Source organism: Notothenia rossii (genome assembly GCF_949606895.1).
Source record: "Notothenia rossii genome assembly, chromosome: 2".
NCBI lineage: Eukaryota > Metazoa > Chordata > Actinopteri > Perciformes > Nototheniidae > Notothenia > Notothenia rossii.
The window spans coordinates 28,338,011-28,359,870 of NC_136904.1; the positions used below are offsets into that span (position 1 = coordinate 28,338,011).

The 21,860-nt window shown below is 37.4% G+C and overlaps 1 protein-coding gene across 3 annotated transcripts in view; it reads left to right on the forward strand.

Moving 5' to 3' along the window:
* Positions 1 to 21,860, forward strand: part of tspan4a (tetraspanin 4a) — a 136,136-nt gene that overhangs the window by 100,586 nt on the left and 13,690 nt on the right. For all 3 annotated transcript variants that reach the window (XM_079663497.1, XM_079663498.1, XM_079663496.1), the window contains 2 exons: positions 4,537 to 4,611; positions 21,721 to 21,822. In XM_079663497.1, coding sequence (XP_079519623.1) covers positions 4,537 to 4,611; positions 21,721 to 21,822 — 177 coding nt within the window. The remainder of the gene's footprint in view (positions 1 to 4,536; positions 4,612 to 21,720; positions 21,823 to 21,860) is intronic.

The following is a 21,860-nucleotide window of genomic DNA, read 5'->3' on the forward strand; positions in this document are numbered from 1 at the left end:
TTAATAACTTGGGTCACAACCACTAACTTAAGAAGGCATACTGTTCATCTTAATGACATTTTGTATTTTTGTTTTAACTCTTTCCTGCAGTACTCTATTGATACTTTAAAGTCATTGAGTAAACGATGCGAGCACTTTTTCCATCACTGACACTAATAGCAATACATTACAAAAACATAAGAATATCTGAACCCAAGAGTGCCGTTTGACAACTGTAGAAAGCTATAAAGCTTTTAGCACAACTAAAAACCTGTATATAACCCCATTTTGTTTCCCTTTACTCTGGTCCCCTATCAATCTTTCCTATAGTTATGCTGCTGGAAGTCACTGCTGCGAACATAATAACATATTTCAGTTTGAATGACGATAATTGAGGAAAACATATTGAGACAGTTTTGTTTATTTCGTAATGGGATCCAAGTCTTAGTTTATAATAATTTATCCCAGTAACACCAGCTCAAAACAAATGCACCTCTTTAAGAGTCAAGCTGAGATTTACTGTATCTTCCCAATTTACAATGAACTTACACAATAAAACGGATGTAGATGTATGTTATTGCCTGCTGCATCTGTCACAACATACAGTGTTATTCAAATATGACTTGGCAACCACCTTTAGAAGTAATTCAGAACAAATAATACTGTTTCTATTTTATGTCTCAATTAAATCTTTATTTTTACACAGAGAAACATAATTGTTTTATTAACCAGCTGTTCAGATATTTTTGTATCGTTACATGAAAGTAATGTTACATCTATCCTTCTAAATGAATCAGAACAAACGACTCCTCTGCACTTGACTCATTTCGCACACCATTAGTGCTTCTATATTAATCAGCCTTTCCAGACAGTTCACAAATGGGTTTTCATCGTGTACAGTTAATTTCTGCAAACCACTTGACAATAGTAACCCATTCAATGCAGCAGTTTGAAATTCCTCACGGTAATTCAATTGCTTTTTTGGAGTATATTATAAAAGCGTAAAGGCCATCTTCTGCCATCAAATTATCCCATCGAGTCTGCCTATTGCCTGTGGTCTCAAGAAGGGTAGTTACATTTCTTATTAAGAACAGATTAATGGGGAAATATTCAGAGAGCCACAGGGGACGGGTCTGTTTGTTTTCCAAGTGCTGGTTATCATCAATGTTCTCCTTCTTAACGATGTCCCTTTGCTCTGTGGTGTAATTTCATGGTCTTGAACACCTAGAAGTGTAATAGAGCAAACAACCTTAGAGACACAGCGAGTGAGATGGTAAGAAAATATGAAACTTTCCTGGAACATCAATGTTCACTTTTGAATTGTTTTTCTTTTGTCAAAAAAGTGCCTGTTAAAATTAAAGTTTAAACTCCCAAACAATGTCCTCATATACTATCAAATATTGAGGATTATGTGGAGAACAATAAGCAAAGAATGGTATTGATTATTTTATAAATGAAATGGCCAAAAAATAATCCCCCCTACATTAGGCAGCAATCATCAATATGTGTCAGATTGAAAGATGAGCTGAAAATGAAATCACAGTTTGATTATCAGGCTACTGAGTTTGATTGTTAAATTATTAGCATTTGTTTGCAATTGGTGATTGTTTTGGATCGACTGCCTTGGTGGGCAATAATAATCAGATTCAGAATTCATGACCAGAATACTGACCAGATCGACATTTCTTACCATGACCCTTCACTTTCTTAAAATTGAATAGCATATTTTCCTTCAAGGATCGATAGCCGGTCAAGAAATAACACAAAACGCCAAAAAGACCCTGACTCAAACGTTGCCATTTTGTGTAGATCTGCCTCTGTATCTCTGTTGGTCTTTCCCTTTGGGTTGCAGAAAGTTGTAAATGTCATAAATGTCAAATATTCAAAAGTTAGGAAAGACTGTAAGACTTCCTTACTTGACTGAATAGTATTTTGGTATTCTGCAATGGCTTGTTGAATGATTTCATCAGCCAGGTTGAATTTGTTGCAAGTCCACACTGAAGCATATTTCTTTAGTTGAAAAAAGACACACAAAAGTAGCAGAAATTACACACAACAACCAGCCTAACATTCAGACAAGAAAGGATGACAGAACAATATGAATTGATTTCAGATGTTGATTTGGGAGCACCTCTTGAAAAGAGTGCGAGTGAGTCAAACACACTGTGGGCTATATTCTGTTACTTACATGTATACGTCTCACACCTTCCAGTGCTGCCACATTTAGTGATTCAGTCATGCAGGTTCTGCCAAAAGAGACCTTGTGGGGCAACTGACAGCCTGCTCGATGCCCGTCTTGTGAACTAGCAACACTCACATCCTGTCAAGCTGAAATACTCAGAGGACAAGTAGCCATGATGTTTTCGAAATAACAACATTTCTACTTTAAAATCGGTTTTGAGCCCTCTGAGAAGGGCTCATGCTATTATGCCTCAACCTAACAAAAGAATAAGAGTCTTCAACCATGAATGCCATGAATTATACATACATTTTCAAATTCAATGTGATTTACCCCCACCACTTCGCATCACACTAACAAGCTTTCTGAGGATATTATTATCTCCAATCGTCCGCCCATTAATCCGCTTAGAAATTGTTAAAAAGAAACACTCTCTGTAAAGCGCCTGAGAATCTTCAAGTTTTCTTCAGTAATCCAGTGAAATAAATACATGCATACTTACTTGCACTGCTAACATGAAGTTGATATATTTTAAATGTGTCAAAATTGAAACAAATAAATACTAAAGAAAATCAAGATGTCATAGTAGGTCTTGTAAAAAATGTAACATTTGAACTTTCTATGTAAATGTACAGTACACAATAGAGAATAGACGAGTCATAATATGTTATGTGTTATAAAATTGTGAAATAATTGTGTCATGATTAATTCCTGTGCTATTTCCTCAGCTATGGTGAAAGCATTTGTACTTTTCATTAAGAGGTCATTACATGTTATAAGGGCAGATTGACCCCAGGGAATACAGTACCAAGGTAGTTTTTATGAAATGGGGGACAGATTTACTTGAAGGTGAAATAAATGCTGCCATTATCTCAGTTAGCCGTACAGTTCAGTACAGTTAGCTAGAAATTGACTCTGTCTAAGATGTGTCCAGCCGTCTTCACTGACTGCTCACTTCCCCAATAAACGGCTTACAGAGTGCTTTTGAACCCAAATGTTTAACTACGCCTATTAAAAGTTTTGTTTTTTTATGAAACTACTAGGGAGATATTGATATGTGTTTACCATAGCAAACTGTGCATAATTTGTGTTGTCCCCTGGCATGCAATTAGCGGCTCTTTCAGTGAAGCACCAAGTTTACAAAGCAGAACCAAAAACAGCGTCAGAAATGGACAGGTCAGTTTGACGACAGGAAATGCAGTACAGAAGTGGTTCTATTTTATGAGTTTGTCTTTTGGCAACCTGGGTCTGAGTTAGCAGGTGGGACCGCAAGCTGGATAGTTAAATCGGCTAACTAGCTAACGGTTGCTGTAGTTAGCAGTTTGTTGAGCATTTTAAGTTGCTTTTTTTCTACCACTCCATTAGTTACTTGATGGTATATGTCCTGTGTTCAAAGTGGACATATAACATATAATGACATTTTAATAAAAGGCTTGAATGGTTTCACTGTAGTTGAGATTGCAGAAATGATAAATGACACATTTATAATGCTCTCATGACAGCCAGATTCATACCAACCAGAGCTTACATTAGCATTCAATGTTAACACATACGGCTACATAGTTGATGATAAAGTCTGCAATGACATGTTCATGCGTGAGCATAATGTCAGTCTTATGCACACCCATTCAAGTGTTACTTATTTATTACCAAGTTCCTGAGATATTTGAGTGGTGGACCGATAGATAAATAGACAATACCAAGGCTTTGCTGCTGCCGCACAGCATTCGTGTTTCAGTGCAATCTCATCAACATCCTTCTTAAGGGCAACATAATATTATTGCTCCTCAAATAATTTCACCCCTCCCTGGTTCAGACAGTCATGTGTGAGACACATGTCCCCTCACAAGAGTGGTTGATGATTGAGCTTGTAACTGTTTTAAGCACTCACACAGGAAGAAGAAGATGTATCACCTATCAAGCAGCTCATTCCAGAGAGGATGGGTTGGGTGGGGGACTGGTGAGGAATAAAATGTGGCTCCATTAACAAATTCCAACACTGACAGAGGAACAATATACATCACCTCTCCCAGTGTGTCCTACTTGCTATGATTACCCCACCACCACCTCTCTCTGCTCTCTTGACCTGTCACTTAGAAATATTGAGGCTGAACGATATATAGCTATTTGATCTTCCTTACTTCCCCTTTCCTTCTCCTTGACACTCTAGGGCTAGGCCCATGTTGTTCCTGCTTTTAATAATTGTTTCCTTTCCTTCCCCTTACACTCTTCAATCTGCTGCTTTTTCCTTTCTTTTCAATTTATACTTTGTTATTTTTTCACAGACAGATGCTCATTATCTCCCTTGTTGTCGCGTACTCTTCACTGATAAATTGTGTGTTAAATAACTGCTTTCTCTTCCCTCTTTGTCTCCCCAGTTCTTCATCCTCCTCCTGCTCATCTTCTTCCTGGAGATTCTGTCCATCATGCTTTTCTTCATCTACCAATATGAGGTAAGACACCTAAATTGCTTTCAGAATACACACACACACACACGCACACACACACGCACACGCACGCACGCACGCACGCACGCACACACACACACACAAACACACACACACACACAAATACAATGTGCACAATTTCTCTTCCTTGTCAATACATTTCAATTTACCCAAGTCATCCATTTTGCATGATTTCCCCCTGAAAATAAACAAGTCAGGCAATAGTCTAGAAGCAGATGAGCAATCCCTCTGCTAATAGGAATTCATAATCCCTTCAAATGTTCATCTAAGGTTTTAATAATTAATCGAAAGGGTAGGTAATTCCCTATCCTAATCTTAATTATGGGTTTGAGGGCCGGATTTCTGATTTGTTGTGAAATGAAATGTTAACATATTAGCGTAACATTTCAAGTATTAATCCCTAAATACTCAAGTTGTGTAAACTGTTACAGTGTGTCCATCCATAAACCAACACAGAATAGAGATTGGGTATAAATTGGACACTTATAGTAGTTGTGCATTGGAGAGAAATTCTTTATCAGAAAAACTCTTTGTTGATGCTACAAATAACTCCAAAGATTACAATTATGGTTATTGTGCCTTCTAAAATTCCTGTGTCAAGGCCCTTGAAGTTTATGCAAATGTTATCCCACTCACGACCAGGACCACTCTGACAACTCCCATAATAATTAAATAAGAAACAATTCTTAAAATCTGAGCTAATTGCAACAACAGAATCCCAAATATATATTGTTGTGTTTTAATCTAATTATAAATTAAATGAAATTACAGGCAAGATTATTTGATATTAACAAAAAACAGCAGCAGTGAAATAAATAACTGCTTTTGTATAAATTAATTGTTTATCAAATAGCAATTAAACAAATGTTTAAAATTCTGTAAAGTATAACATTCTAAAAATGACAAATGTTTTCATTGTAACTCAAGCAGTAGATTTCTTTGACTAACTTGTTTTTTTGTAATATCAGAAGAATGCTCTTAAAATGTTTCATATAGGTAACATATATTAATTGCTTATTTATTCAACCCGATTCCCAAAATAAAGATATAAATAATATATAAAATAATTGAACAGTTCATTTGGGCAGCTTGATTTTAGACAATTTTTTCCCAATCCTGCAATTATGATATGATAAAGTCAACAAAAAAAAGAAAACGGCAGTTCCTGGATTTAAATGTTGTGTGCGTTTTATACATTGGACCCCCTCTAAAAGGCAATTGATACGATAGTGGATTTGCAAACGTATATAGCCGAATCATAAATCATTGGACATTTCAAACCAGTGGTGTTATATTATTCATGTGTTGGGACAGAATGTGATCCCTGAAGACTTAGGCCAAGGCCAAGGCCAAATCTAATGTCTTTGTACATTGTTTGTAAATAACAACCTACTTTGATATTTCCCCCACTTACTGTATGATTTACATTTGCAACCACAGACCTTGGACCTGATTTCTTCGTACTGGCTTCTTCTCTTTGTTATTCTAATTCTGGTATGATTATACTCACCTAATGTGTTGTATTTCTATCGCAGTATGGCTTTGGCGGTGTAATGCAAGAGTATTTATGGACTGGCACGTTCTACTGGGCGTTCAGCCAATCAGCACGGCTCTGTTTGGATTTTTAATGAATGTTGTCTTTTTGTCATGCCTCACCTCTCTCTTAACATCTGTGTCCCCTGATGTTCAGCGCAACCCATTATTCAGCCTCTGAATAATTCAGTTGTGTCTACCCAGGAGGTGATAAGCGGCAGAACGCTGTAAAAAGTTACTAATGGTGGAGATTTTCTGCAGGGCTGGGGCACAGAGGGATATCACTCACAGTAAATAATGGCTAGCCATTGCCAGTACTGCCACTTCTATTTTTTTTAAACAGCAGGAGAGTTGTTCTATGTGTAGATTTGTGAAAGTGATCACTGCTGGATATTTTTTATTACGTGTAATACCTATATTTAACAACAAAAGTCCTTTTATTTTGGCAAAGAAAGTACTTTCCTGAACTTTTGTACATATAATAAACTTGGAAACTTACTGTGCTACTCTGTCTCCATTAGACGAGTGGCTCCAATGGCTAAAGATTACAAGTAACAATAATTATTCTACGGTTACAGTTTATCATCAGACAGATTGTATAAAACAGTCCAAACTTAGTGCAACGGTATTTTTAGCTAACTTTAACCATTTAGTTGGGTTTTGGAAAAGATCACTTTCATGGGTGATACATTTGGAGACAGTTAGTGTTTTCTTAGTCCTGTTATAGTAATTGAAACATCATTTGCTACAGTGTGTTAAAAAATTATTTAATATAAATGATGAATATAAATACATGGGGTTATAAATTCATATTATTTTCAGAACAGTGAAATATACATTTAATACTTCTTATCACACATACAAATCTTTGTGTACCCATAGTTTAGAATATTTCTCCGTGCTAATTTGTTTTCATCTTCCTGAGTGTCCTATGGTATTAGAGACCTAGTTTATCTCTAATCATGAGGATCCTCTGTCACCATGGTAACGTCTTGGAAGCAGCTCCAGTGTGCAAAAGCCTTCCGGATCTCATAACGTAGCAGAGTGCAGCATGTTGGTGCATGTAGATAAACTATATCCTAGGCTCAAGGGATGGTCATGCTCAGTGGTGCAGTTTATTAAACCTGCTTTAGACCTGACAGAGAGCTCCGACGCACAGGGAAGCTTCTTCAAACGGCTCACCGATCTTATACACCTGAAACTGTGACCGTTTGTTTCACTTTGTTGGTTCTTATAAGGCTGATGAAAAGGTCCGCAGAGGTTAATTTCGGTGGATCCATTTTGTTTTCAGAGTGTCAGAGGGAATAAAAATGAGTCTGACTCAGCGTTGTGATTTTGAAATATGATGTATAGGTGTTTCACACCACATACGTGTGGGTTTACAACCTTATCTGCTAGGCTTTATTATTGCCTCAAGGGTCTTTGCCAGACAAACATAAACAAAGCAATAACAAAAGCAGACCACCAGCAAGATTTAGTTTTAAGGATTGAGAGATTCTAATTTAAATGATAATTTCAGTAATTCAGAGTAGTTAAAAAGTAGCGAAAAAAATCTGATCTCATGACTAAAAGTTAATTTAAGAGGTTTGTCTAAAGGTTTGTCTCAACCTCTTGAGTGTAATGCTTGTTAGCACAATGTGAATGCTTGTTAGCACAATGTGTAGGCTTGCCCTTTTTATATTTCCATATGCTGTTTATCTCTATATCCAAATAGCGTTAAGTCGCCTTTATGGCAAAAAGCAGTAACCCAGATAGCTTAGTCAAACAGTAGCCTACTCTCAGTGTACGTAAGTTGAAATTCATATTAACATCTTAAAAGCTAATACAACACATTTTGTTATAAGACCAACATAACTGCAGCTACTTCCAGTTAACACCAATAAAGATGCTTTATAGCTACTTTCAAAGACAAGCCTTCAAGCAGATCCTCAGAACAGCATAATAAACAGTCAGCATGCTGCAGCCATGAAGCCAATAGCATTAATCACACAAATACTCAACAGAGCAGGAAATCACTTCACAATATGCATGCAAACCTCAACTTCTTACCTTGTTGAAGTGAAGCAATGACCTCTGGCAGGGGCAGACTGGCCATTGGGAATACCGGGAGTTTTCCCGGTGGGCCGGTACTGAAGTGGGCCGGTCGGACAATTCACTAGCATTTGTGTTATGCACTGATCCATAAACTGTATTAAATATCATACACATAATACAAAACATATATGCAGTTTAGCGTCACATTACACTTTAAAACTCAAACTCTGTATAATGTTGTTTCCTTCAGTTACTCCTCTTCTTTCTGTTCTTCATAGTCTACAGCAGGGCTGTTCAATTGGCGGCCCGCGGGCCAAATTCGGCCACGGGGTGATATCTACTGGCCCTTTGAGTATAATGTTAAAAAGTAATCAAATCAAAAGATGTTTTTTTTTTTTTTGGGCCAGTGTGCCTTTATTCCAGAGAGGGTGTTAAATTGAGAGACAGAGGGGAAGACATTGCCTAAAAACTTCGGCATGCTTGGGTTTCGAACCCACCAGGGGCGGACTGGCCATTGGGAATACAGGGAGTTTTCCGGTACCGAAGTGGGCCAGTCGTACAATTCACTAGCACCCCATCTCTGCGTGAATGATTAGATAATTTCACCTAAATTAAATGATGTTGATGGTTAAATTAGCTTCACATGTAGGCCTACTGAGTTCTGAACTTGCCATTTAGATCTATAAAGGCCTCGGGGCTGTGTTGTTTGATTTAATTAAACACAATATATGCACTCCACTAGCTGTTGTAGTATTTACTGTATCCAAAGCTCTTAATATGATTGCTCATATTTCAAGCCATCTTTTTCCCGGCCCCTTGCTATGGATCATTTCCATCAACCGGCCACCATTCCAAACTAATTGAATAGACCTGGTCTAACTTCGGGATGAACGCAAATCTCTCCCTTGCGTAGAAAGATTTTAAACATTTAGAGGTGCGACCAACTTCGAAATGAACCTCCATCAACACAACAGGACTGTTGACATGATAACTTGTTTGAATGCAACATGAGCCCCAGTGGCCGCAACAGGAATGATTTTGGATTGAAAGGCCCACCATGCTTACAGGTGTTTTCCCTCACAGCTAGACCTCTGCTCAGGTGGAGTTTGGGAGAAGCTTAGCACATATACATGAGATGTCACCAAAATGTATGTATACATTAATAAGGATTATGAAAGTGCAAGATGCACAATAGGCAGTGGTGTAAAGTAACTAAGTACATTTAGTCAAGTTCCGTACTTACTGTAAGAATGGTTTTTGAGAGACTGGTACTAAGACTTCAGTTAAACCTGGAGTACACTTCAAAAGTTATCCTGCAGCATACAACGTATCAACGTTGGAAAGGTGCAGCTAGATTTAATTACATAATAATGCATCAATAATTATAATCAAAATAGGCTATATTATATGTTATTCTGTGAATTTGCATAATGAGTACTTTTTATTTTGGTACTTTAAGTATATGTAGATGCTAATATCTATGTACTTTAACTTGAGTAACTTCTTGAACCCACGACTTCTAACAGAGTTTTCCTACACTCTGGTAAATTTTGCTGAAGTACAATATCTGAGTAACTACCACCTCTGACAACAGGCTGCAGTTTAGTGTGTGCATCCTCGAAGCCACAGTAGGATATGTGCAGTCTACATGAAAGGACAATTTTTTTTCTTTTAAAGGGGACCTATTATGCAAAATCCACTTTTTCATGTCTTTCATACATAAACATGTGTCCCCTCTGTGTAAAGAGACTCTGAAAGTTTCAGGAAAAAATCGTTATCTCTCTTTTTGTCCTGATCCATTTATATAAAAAGCTGTCTGAAAATGAGCTGATCAGATTTTGGCCACTTTATGATGTCATAACGATGTTTTGGCTTGTGTAACCATTAGCCAATCACCAACCAAGGTAACCCCCCCACCTTATCACCTGAATCTCCTCCTAAAGCACCATTGTGTTCTTTTTAACCAAATATCTCACAGAGGGCGTGGGGAGTGGCTCCTTATTTTCATCTAAAGTAACAGACAGAGAATCAGCACTTTTGGAACAGGGCTGAAGTAGAGGGGTTTATGGGATGCTGCAATGATCTGTTTGGTATTTCAAGCCAAATACTTCAGAGACATGTTTGTATGTATCTGAGACCTATAATATATTGATGAAAAACAGTATAATAGGGGACCTTTTAATGTAGTTTTATCCCACTACCAAAAGTAGGCTAAACTTTTTAGTGCCCTATGTTTATCTTAAGGCGTCACTATCTGTGGTTGTTTAACATTGTATATGGTCTTATGTAATCAGTGGTGGAAAAAGCACTTTGGCCCTTACTTGAGTAAAAGCAAAACTACTATGGTCTTCAAATACTCCATTACAAGTAAACATCATGAATTGAAATAGTTTATTAAGTAGAAGTACCACTGTAATGCATATGCTGCTTACACCTACATATATATATTAAATGAATATTTGTGGTAACAGTACTGTATGCCATCTGTATGGAGTAGTGGTGGTATTTGTGGAAGTAATATTATAGTAGACTATTAGATTTGTTTACTCATCAAACAGCCTTTAGGGATGCTAAGTAGTGAACAGCCAATCGAAAAAGCTGACACCCGTCGGGCACAATACAAGTGATAAATGATTGGCCTTTCTTGCTATAGCTCCTTGATGAGTTACCCCTGAGGTGCATAAAGCTGTTATGCAGCTATATTGATAGGACTTGGAGTCAGTTATATAAAGATTCAACCCGAGATCAATAACTAAAAGGTTGTGTTTGTGTGCAGTGATTTAGAAGGTGTATTACACTGGAACCCTTCACACTGCAAACAGTGTACTCTTTATTTGGTATAGTCGTAATCGTTTTCACATCCAAAATGTGCTCAGACATAGTTCATACTATGCCGTGTGAGCATTTTGAAAGGCATCCATCAAAGAAATATAGCTTCAAATGCAATATGTGTTTGACACTAACGGGGACACTTTGTCATCTGTTGGGATCTCTGAGTTCAAACACTGATTGCAACAAAGGCTCTGTCACAAAAATGATTTCATTTTGACATTGATGGGTTCAAATCAAAGGAATTGTTCTGCTCTCAGCTACTCTTAAACTGCTTTGATGTTTACTGCAGATATATTCTGCTTTTAAAGTCATGACCTAAATGTGTCAATAGTAGAGAAAACTGTGAAGTAATGAAATTGGCATCAAATCTTTGCACGTATTTATATTCTGTTTACTAACTTGTTTGATGAGACATTTGTTAATTGTGCAAAAAAGATAGATACACAGGGTCTTTAAGTTGCTTTAAAAAAATCTTGCTTTTGGATTTTGTTGAATAGAAATAAGATGTGTTTGTTATTGTTCTATTTCAATGTCAGCACTCAGGTTTCTTACTGGAAACAATAATCAAATGTTTTTTTACCTTATGGATGCATTCTGGTATGTACTATTCACTTATCTTACGTAAAACAGTGTTCACAGTTAATGTGTTTTCAAATTTGCTTCAGGATTGCTTGAACCCTCATCAACCCATACAAAAAATATTTTAAAAATAGTAATGGTGTAAGTCAGAGCAGCATGAGGTATTTGCTCTGCAGCTCGGTGGCTGACAGATGAACGAGCTGCCTGTCATGGGGCAGCAGTGGATTTGATTTCCTATCTGCTTGTGTGCTTTGGGACAAGTCAAGGTGAGGTAATGCTGCTGTAAAGATGAGGTCACTAGAGCTATGGTCAGGGTTGATCCTCAAAAGACCTCATTTACCGACCTAAAGGCTACCTCAGCAGTAAAAATGAATTATGCTGCATCTACAACAGCAGACTTTGTGACCATGTATTTTGCTCTGATGGCGCCATTTGTTAAACTGCCAAGATGCCAGCTATTAAAAATCTGTAACACTTTATTTTAAGCACCTCTTTAAACCTTTGCAACCAGAATACAAATAATTGAAGATATAGGCACACTTTTACATTGTTGTAAGCAGAGATAAGGACATTTTTAACAGTCTTTTTTCTTTTCTTTTTTACTTCAACAAATCAAATACACACATTACAATTTGATCATCAATTTAATTCCTATCATTGTCTCTACAGTATGTCCATCTGCTTGACATTTATATATGTACATATATTTGTATATATATATATATATATATATATATATATATATATTCGTACTCTTCATATGTGACTGAGCCTGTGGGAGAACACTTTGGCCAATACTGAAATATCAAAACAATTTGGATGAGATTTCATTTTGAACATCATCATGTTCATCGTCATAGTTAGCATGTTAGCTCAATGACTGATACAAAAATGACTTGAGTACCTTTTCTTTCTTAATACAATACAATGATTTATTCCTTTTTGCTCTGTTTTATAATTAATCGATTTATATTTGTATACACCAGTTACAGATTATGTTCATACACATTTTCTTAAATACTTAAACATGTCTTTATAACCGCTTAACTACAGTATCATTTGTTTGTGCTATTTATGAAGTGTAACTTCATCAAAAGTGATCTTTCACATCTGAACAAAGACTTGCCTTCCTGTATTCTTCTGCTGCCTGAATCCCGTTGATTTATTCTGTTGGATGTGTTTGTGAGAGAAGTCTCATGGTAAATTCTGTTGACATGCATAATTTCTTGGGAGTACCATCGTTTGTTTCTACTGTCAGTCTCACTCACATTAGTGTATTCTCTTCTATGCCCTGCTCTGCTGCTGTTTGACTAAACCCGGATAACTATGAATGATATAAGAAGTAGAAGAAAATGGAAAAAGTATCCACTTGTAAACAGACTACTTAACATGCAGGTAAGCTGAAGTGCAACCACTCATGCAGGAAAGAAAACTGCAAGCATCGTATATCTGAAACTGCAGACGTACGACACGTGAGACGCACTGAAATCCCATTACAAGGCTGATAGCTCCACTTTTTCCACATCATTACTGTTCCAGGATTAGACGTCAAAACATTTTGGGTTGTCAAGATAGCAAAATGCAGCACTCCTGTCTGAAGAAATTTCAAGCACGAGAAATTTTGATTTCATGTTGACTGGAGAAATGCAATTAAATAACCCCCCTGGCTAATCACATTGCTAAAATACACCCACGATAGGGCAATGCTAATATGAAAGACAGATTGAGATGATCGGCAAACAGACAAGACATTTCTTTTTTCGTCTTGGGAAAAGTGTGACATCTGAGTGTGTTTGACTACTGCAGATAAAGTTGAGGAACTGCAAAGACAGGGATAATACATAATTTAAACTGCACTTTGACTAGGATGCTGATATAAAGAAACACATACATTTCATTATATCACCACTCCCACAAATACTTTTGAATAAACTAGATTAACACATTATGTCAGCCAGATTCAGTGAAGAACTGAACCCAAATAATGCTGCAGATTGCAACCTGCAAATTTAATGTAATGATTTTTTTAAATGTGTAGGCCTATTTGATGTTTAAGTGGTAGGTTACTCTTGTTCGTTCTTTCACCACAGTCATTTGAAGTTGGTCTCTTAACTGCCTGTACAGTATAGGTACAGAATATTTACACTGTAATTTGCAGGCAATCATCACTGGTCCCTTAGGAAATGAGACAGAACATTACAATTTCACCACACACTAAAACATCACAAGTTTACAACTACTTGGATATCAGCATTAAAACAAGATTAGATGTTCTGTATTAAGGGCCTATCTTCTGTTCAGGGTTCATAACTGAGAACAGCAAGATCATATCCTCACTTGTGTCTTTTGTCAGAGTAAAACTCTGGGACAAATTTGAAGGCATTTTGTCCATGTTTTGTGAGATATCAACATTTCTTGGTGTTAGAAAAAGATCACTCGTCACCGGCTTGAGCTTCAATAACAGGATACATGAATTTATTATCCTTGAAAGGATGGAAGTAGTCATCACATACTGAGCATATGATGCAACTAGTTCCTCAAACAGTGTCCTTCACATGCTTATATACAAGAGAAGGTGTTACACAGTCACAAGATGCAGGAATACCGGTTCAAAGCAGTATATGTTTTATTTAGATTAGCTAAGACCTGCGTCAGAAATGATCATGCTTGTCATATGTCTATCTCCATAGAGGCTGAATCATCATGTTAATCGTTGTCACATAGCTATCATATGCCTAAAACAGTCCTGATGCTCATCTACAGTAGGTAATCATACATCCTGTTATGTACAAAGCTGCAGTTGGGCCTTTGTTATCATGTCCTACTCTGATATTGGAAGAGTACATTCAGTATTTTCCAAACACTTGGCATAAAATATAATCAAATATAATACTTTGGGTGTTAAAGGTCCCATGTCAGGGCCATTCCTACTCATCATAATTCCATTGTTGATGTATACTAAAATAAATGTATACTGTGCAATTTTCCAAACTCACATTGGTTTCTCATACAGCATCTCTGTATAGTATGGGTATTCACTCTCTGTCCTAAACGGCTTGTTGGAGCTCCTGCCCCCTGCCCCCCTCCCTGTGAACCTGCAGCCTGGCTGGGAGTTTGTGTGTGTGCCCACGCTGAGTTCCGCGGTGTCTCGCTGTCTCGCCGAACCCACACCGGTGAGCTAGCTCACAGTGTGTTCGCAGCAGCGAGCCTCGCAACGTCCCGCCGAGTGTGTGTGTGAGGAAGTCCGCGGATTAGTCCAAACGTAACGGCTCCGCGGACGTAACTATAACCGAAATACGTCACTATACCCAAGAAGTAAACAATGGAAAAAGAAAAATCTCCAACGAGGCGTTCTGGGGCAGTATAGACAGGTCTTTTCTGTGTTAGAGTTTTACTTGCTACAGGGTGTACTTTGAGGGTTTGTGACTCTGCAGACCGTTTACATGCATAAAAAGCTACATAACACACAAGGGGACGGGTAATAACCGGAACAAAATCTTGTTGGAAAATAGAAATGTACCACCTGAAAGGTTTGGTGTGTTTTGCTGCTTCTGCTGCTGTTTATACAGCATTTCAAAAGTTGTGCCACCATCCCAATATCTATAATCTCCATAAAGTGAAGTTATTATCATATTACCAGTTTCCACCACCCGCATTATGCTTCCTTGTGTGGAGCTAAGAAGTCTTGATGCTAAATATCTATGCTGTGCATGCTCAATATTAACATAATAATCCATTTGATGTGAGTTGGATGGCTTAACCACAGGGATGTAGAAGCAACAAAGAGAAAGTATTAAAACTTCAGAAAAAGGCAAAGAAATACTGTGACGTAAAATAGTTCAGGACTGACTGAAGGCACCAGATATGTGCTTCAAGAAAACGCACATGTTGTTTTCAATTGCTGCAGGCGAAAGCTTTAAAGAGTGTTTCAGTTGCGCAAAAAAATAGAACATCGCTTATAGCATCAACATGGAGAACAGAGAGAATGAATCAGTGGATGTAGTAATCACGAGGTAACCAAAACGTTACGGAAGTGAGACGAGAAGATGTAGCATACTACAATGGTGGTTGTACAATGTTTCAATTCACTTTCACTGACTGAAATCTCACTGTGAAACTTTCAAGACAAAGACGAAGAAGCGACCTCTAGAAGTAATCCTGCCCTAAAGCATGAATGCTATATCGTCTCTTTTACTATAAATGGGACCATCATTTACAGACTGAACATCATGTTTTTTCGAAGAAGACTTCGAACTACAGAATGAAGACATAACGTATCAAGTTAACGTTTTCTGAGATAATACTGTACATCATTTGACAAATAGACTCATGTTCTCATAGGCTTCTACCCATTTAAGATGTATTTTACTCCCTGCCGGCTCATAGAAAGAATGACATTTTCAGGCACTTCTGCTTTGGCTTCACTTTTAATTACCGGAGGTTGCCCCTTAAGAACAGTCCTTGGCAACACATGCATTTCAGGTTCCCATACATTAGAAAAACAAAACGGAGGTTTCAGTTGGATCTCCGATAATGAGCTCTGACCTTGAGTCGTTGTCCAACATCTACTACCTTGATGAGGCCTATTCAAGTATCATCCTTTACTGCCAGTTCACTGCTTCTCCCGTTACCGCCATTGATTGTCTACTCGCATGGTTTGCCAAGTGTTAATCAGGAACTGATTAGAACCAGAGGATGGAAATTGTAATTGATTTGCCCCAGCTAAGGACTGAGATTAGTCACTTAAAGGGGAATGCCACACTCTCTAACGTATTCACGTATGTTATTGATGTGCCCCGGGACAGAATTACAATTCAGAGACAGAAGCCTCGAATTTGTGACTTGGTTGCCCCATTCATTATCTGAAAAGCACTGCCAGATTTCACATCCCACTTTACAAATTTAAGGGGTTACTTCTTAAGTTTCTAGCTTTAGAGAAGAGTTGTCTACACAGTTATGATCAATCTTTCCTTAGGCACAGGAATAACAAATGTGGATTCTTCAGAAGGATGGCATTCCCCTATAACTCCTTTTTCGAAATGCAGTGCAACCCTTCCAAAGATTTAAGCTCAAGCCGGGGGAAATAAAATGCATGCAAGTCACACTCAAGTTCAGTCTGCCGTTAAAACGCCCTTGAAAAACCTTGACTTTGGGCCAAGTTGGGAGTCCAGGGAATGTAATCTGCGCTCCCTCAGAGGAAGGATAAAATGAAAGCATTTGCAGGAAACCATCCCTTGCCAATAAGCAAAGGCACCCAATATATGTATAAGGCAGAAGCCCAGAGGGACATTCAGAATATACAGAGGCGACTGGGTGACCAAATTACATTTAAAATGCCTGAAACATAACTTTTTGAATAAACATTTAATACAAACTTGATATTGGGTGATCCTGTGATATAAGCTGACAGTGCAGTGATGTATTCCAAAGTTGAAGGCAGTATTTTAAGTTATGAATCAATAATGTAAAAAACCCACGCTTTTAGCATCTACAACATCATTTTAGCACATGTTTTATGCAGTTTGGCGTCGGAAAGTGAAATTGTATGTCTGCAGGGAATATGAGCACGAATCTTTCCTCTTTTTTAATGTCTTTTTCTACTTTACTGTATCACTGATTTTTCCTTCCACTGACATTTATGGCACAGGTAATGGGCATCCACTGTTTGGAGGGAGCAAGTAAATTGAGCCATTTTTCTCTCATTATTTCCTCTCCTCTGAAATCTCTTTCTTGTGTTTCTTTCAAACATACTGTAATGTATTTTATCCCGTTCTGTCACAGATGGAAAAGCTCTCTTTCTCAGCTTCTTACTGTGTCACAGAGTCCAGGAGTCATAAAACCATTTCATCTGCCCCTCAGTGGATTTGCATTTACATATCCCTGCACTGCTTCATCTTCTGGTTCATCCTCTCTCTCTCTCTCTCTTTTCCCATGTTTAAATGTGTTCTAACAACACCCTCTCTACTGTGTTTCCCATCTACTTTTAAATAAACATCTCCTTCCTTCCTCTCCTCTCCTTTCCTCTCCTTTCCCTTCCTCTCCTCTCCTCTCCATACACATCTCTTATCTCCCCTTGTATACCCGCCATATAAATAATTGATCGCCCATCTTTGATTTGCCTGGTGTAGTTAAAGAGCGACTGAAGTCCCAAGGACAACATCAATACTGAGCTAAAAGAACAGCCGTGTCCTAGGCACATTCTGCTCTTTCACAGGACTCAGCCTTTACTAATGACCTACTTAGATTAAATAAAAGTATTTTTCTTTTCTATTCTTTTTCATTAGCACAACTTCAGAAGACTTTATCCGGCCCAGTCAAATTGGAAATAAGTGCTCCCTGTGCCAGATTCTTGCATCACATAGCTCGTATGTTGCCTTCTGCCAGAGCTGTGATGTCACGCAGTAGCTTATAGCACCAGTCTGTGTGGAAATCAGATCAAGAATTATTTATTGTTGCAAGAAGACTTACAATCTGTGTCATGTTTTCTTTCATTTAGACTTCTCTTTCATCTCTGTGTCTTTGAGGCATCCAAATTATGATAAATATTTTTCAACCAAAAGCATTTCTTCTTTTCACTGTGGATGTGAAGTACATGCAAGAAACATGCACTAAAAATGGCACAATGGCACAATATTTAAAGATCAATTATTAAAATAAAAATGTATGTATTGCTTTCTGGAATGTGAAAAGGAATAACTCAAATTGACAAACTCACAGGGAATTATCAGTCAACTCTGCAGAACTCTGTAGCTTTTTATCCTCTTGTAGCTACTTGTTTCCGTTAATCAGCTAGTTTGTATTCCTGTCTCAAAGCTATTTACAGCTCAATCCTGAGTTGCTAAGAAAGCCCTGATATTTTGCAAGTTACAGACTAAACCCAAGCTAGAATGAGAGGTAATAATGGAGTCTTATTCTTCAGATAGCTAAAAACACAAGTCCAATTGAATGCTACTGAGGATTTGTGGCTGCTGTATGAGGAGGAAATTGTAAAAAAAGAAATGTTTATAACTTGAATGTGTTTTCATGACATTGAAATCTCAAGTATCTTATAAGATACAATGAATAACCGTATTCTTTTTTTGTTCAGGTCTTTTGATACCATACCTTCCAATCCAGCTTTACTTTTGCTCCTTTATGAGGGTTTCACTTGCATAAAAGAGACACTAAAGGGCACTTGGCTGATAGGGAATTACTGAATGTAAGGTTAATCAAAAACAATGAATGGAGAATTAAATGCCAAATTTCAACCACTGTTAGTGTTTGAAGTAAAACCCCATCAGCTGTTAATGCAAATTACAACATTATCTGATCAAAGACAGGGTTTTAACCATGAGAAAAAATAACCACTTAATTTGTGTTGGCTGGAAATGTGTTGCTTTGATAGTTCACAGTTTGCTGTTCCCCCGGGCAACAAGAGCGCAAAAGTTCATGATAGTTTTATTGTTTTCTAAATGGCACAGCATGAAATTGAAAAGTGGGCCTGAATTCATTTTGTTTGTATACAGTCAACACACCCTGCAATGTTGTGAGAGGCAGATTTATTGAGCAAACTGTTCTGTGATTAACATGGACTGTTGTTAAATCACAATTGGAAAAAACCAACCAAAAAGAAACAGGCAGACAAGATGAAACATGATGCATAAAGAGTTTAACATCTTTGTGTGTCCGTTTATGTTAATTCAGTGTTTCTCTTGATTTCCTCAATATGTCTTTTCCGATTAACTGTGTATTTTGTCTGATTGTTATGAGTCCCTTTCTATATAACACAATGCTGGGAGAATAAGCTTTGTTAGGATTTGCCTTGTTAAATGAAGTAAGGACAAAGGGTGTTGAATTCGTTTCAGATGTAAAGCACCCTGAGACAAATATGTATTTTTGGAGTATTGGGCTTTATTTAACATTTAATTGATTGGTGAAATCCATTATATTTTTTGGATCATTTAAGGATAATAAAGTTCATTTTCATATTTGTCGAGAGCTCAAAACTTTGTATTCATGATGGCTACTGCCCCCGTGTTGGGATCCATGATCATGGTAATCTTTTTCTATTAAGGACCGCCTCCTTTACGTATTACAGTGAGCGTTAAATGTTGGAAAGCTTTTCCACATACAGTGGTTGACAGTTACTAAATACATTTACTCAGGTAAAATCAAGTACACATTTGTTTTTCACCGGAGTATTTCCATTTTATGCTACTTTGGACTTCTGGATTCAGTTAGATATTGCATTTATATTTATTTGACAGCTTTGGTATCTTTGAATATTCAGATTAACAATGCAAAACATAGTGAAATGGGTAAAACCTTAATTAAAAGATATTAGTACTTCATCCAGCACACGCTAAAAAGACCTCTGGTCAAAAAACGTATCCTCTATATCCCTTTAAATGACTTATTATACTGCCAAGGTTCACCACAAAATGAGTTCAGCAACCCATATTCAACATTGAAATGCTGTTTGCCAAAATGAAGGTCATGTTGTTTGTTGGGTGTTTGAAAGTCAACAAGGAGTTTGGTGTAGACTGTGGTGCAGTAAAGTGCAAGGTCAGTGGAGATCAATGCATCTAATAGGATCGACCATCTAAATCTGTAAACAAGGTTGAGCAGTGTGTGTGTGTGTGTGTGTGTGTGTGTGTGTGTGTGTGTGTGTGTGTGTGTGTGTGTGTGTGTGTGTGTGTGTGTGTGTGTGTGTGTGTGTGTGTGTGTGTGTGTGTGTGTGTGTGTGTGTGTGTGTGTGTGTGTGTGTGTGTGTGTGTGTGTGTGTGTGTTTCTCTGATTGTATTGTTGATTTTTAAACTATGTATTTTAGGTTCAGTACCCATGCATTGCCTCACGTTGAGCATGTTTATCTCTGTGACTGTGTTCTCACCTACAGTTTATTTTCTGTGATAGAAAAGCTGATTTTGTTAAATGTTTTTATCTTGTTTGTTTAGGTCTTGACTGCTGATCCAAAGCTTCTAAATGAAACCTGCATGGATCTGCGTGTAGCTTGTTTATTGAACAGACACTGTGTGTTGGCCCAGACAAAGCTGATTTCAGCAGTGGATTTCAAGTGGATTTGTTTCCACTGCTGGCCAAACTTTGTTAGCCTTAATACCTTGTGAAAACACTGTAAGAAATATTAGCAGAGTATGAGCATCGATCCATTTAGTTGGGATTAGTGTTGGTGGAATGCAACCAATTACTTTTGCTTAAGTACTGTTTTGAGGTACTTTATGTCACTTTATACTTCTACTAATATTTTACTTTTTAAAATCCATAAAACATTTAAATAATCTAATAGCTACCCCGCAGTTTGTAGTTTTTTATTTAAATGAACCCCACTTTTACCAGCTGCAACAATCAAGAGATGAACACATTAATGCGTGACTAAGTCCAATGATATTTATCTTTGGATGTTTATTTATATAATTTAGTAGGATTAGCTTCAAGGGTTTTTGTGTCAGAATTGTAATACACTATGATATTTTTGTTATAAGTAAAAGTACTTACTCCACCTCTGGTGCTTGGCAGGAGAAACTGCAGGCAGTCAGGAATCAAAGTGTCTGTTTTTAATATCACTAAATGCCCAATGCAAGACAAGATAGTGTGCAAACACAAATACAGATAAAGGGAGCTTTTGTGTGTGCAATCAATACAATAAACCAACAGCACCAAAGTATTCCCATGCCGAGATATTTCAATATGTTTTATTAACCCATGGTATGCTGTATTTGTAATGTGTGTTTTATATTGAGTTTAGTTTTTTCCTTGTATTGTGTTATTGTTTGTGAGACCAAGACAAATGGCCTGCCCTGATAGGAGAAAAAAGAACATCAATGTTATTTATTTCTATTATATTCATGTTTATAATGTGAAGCCCTGGTCTACCATAAATAAATGATTAACAATGAATACTGCTTTTTTAATAAGAATTAGATAAGAATTATATTAAAAAACCCATTACTTTGTAACAGATTGCACTGCTGTTTTAGAGGAGAACTGGGAATATTTTTGGGTTATTTGTTAGCTTTTGAGTTCATTTGTTCCCTGAAAACTCGAACTCACACAGGTAGAAATTAAATGTGTTAAATTGCAGTGATTGACACAGCCATTTATCCTTCCCTGTCTTATCAGATTGATCACTACGCCCAAAGGGATCTGAAGAAGGGCCTGCAGCTCTTCGGCACGGAGGGAAACGTGGGTCTGACCAACGCCTGGATGATAGTACAAACTGATGTAAGTTGTGGGGCCACTGGAGGGGACGGGCAGGGCTG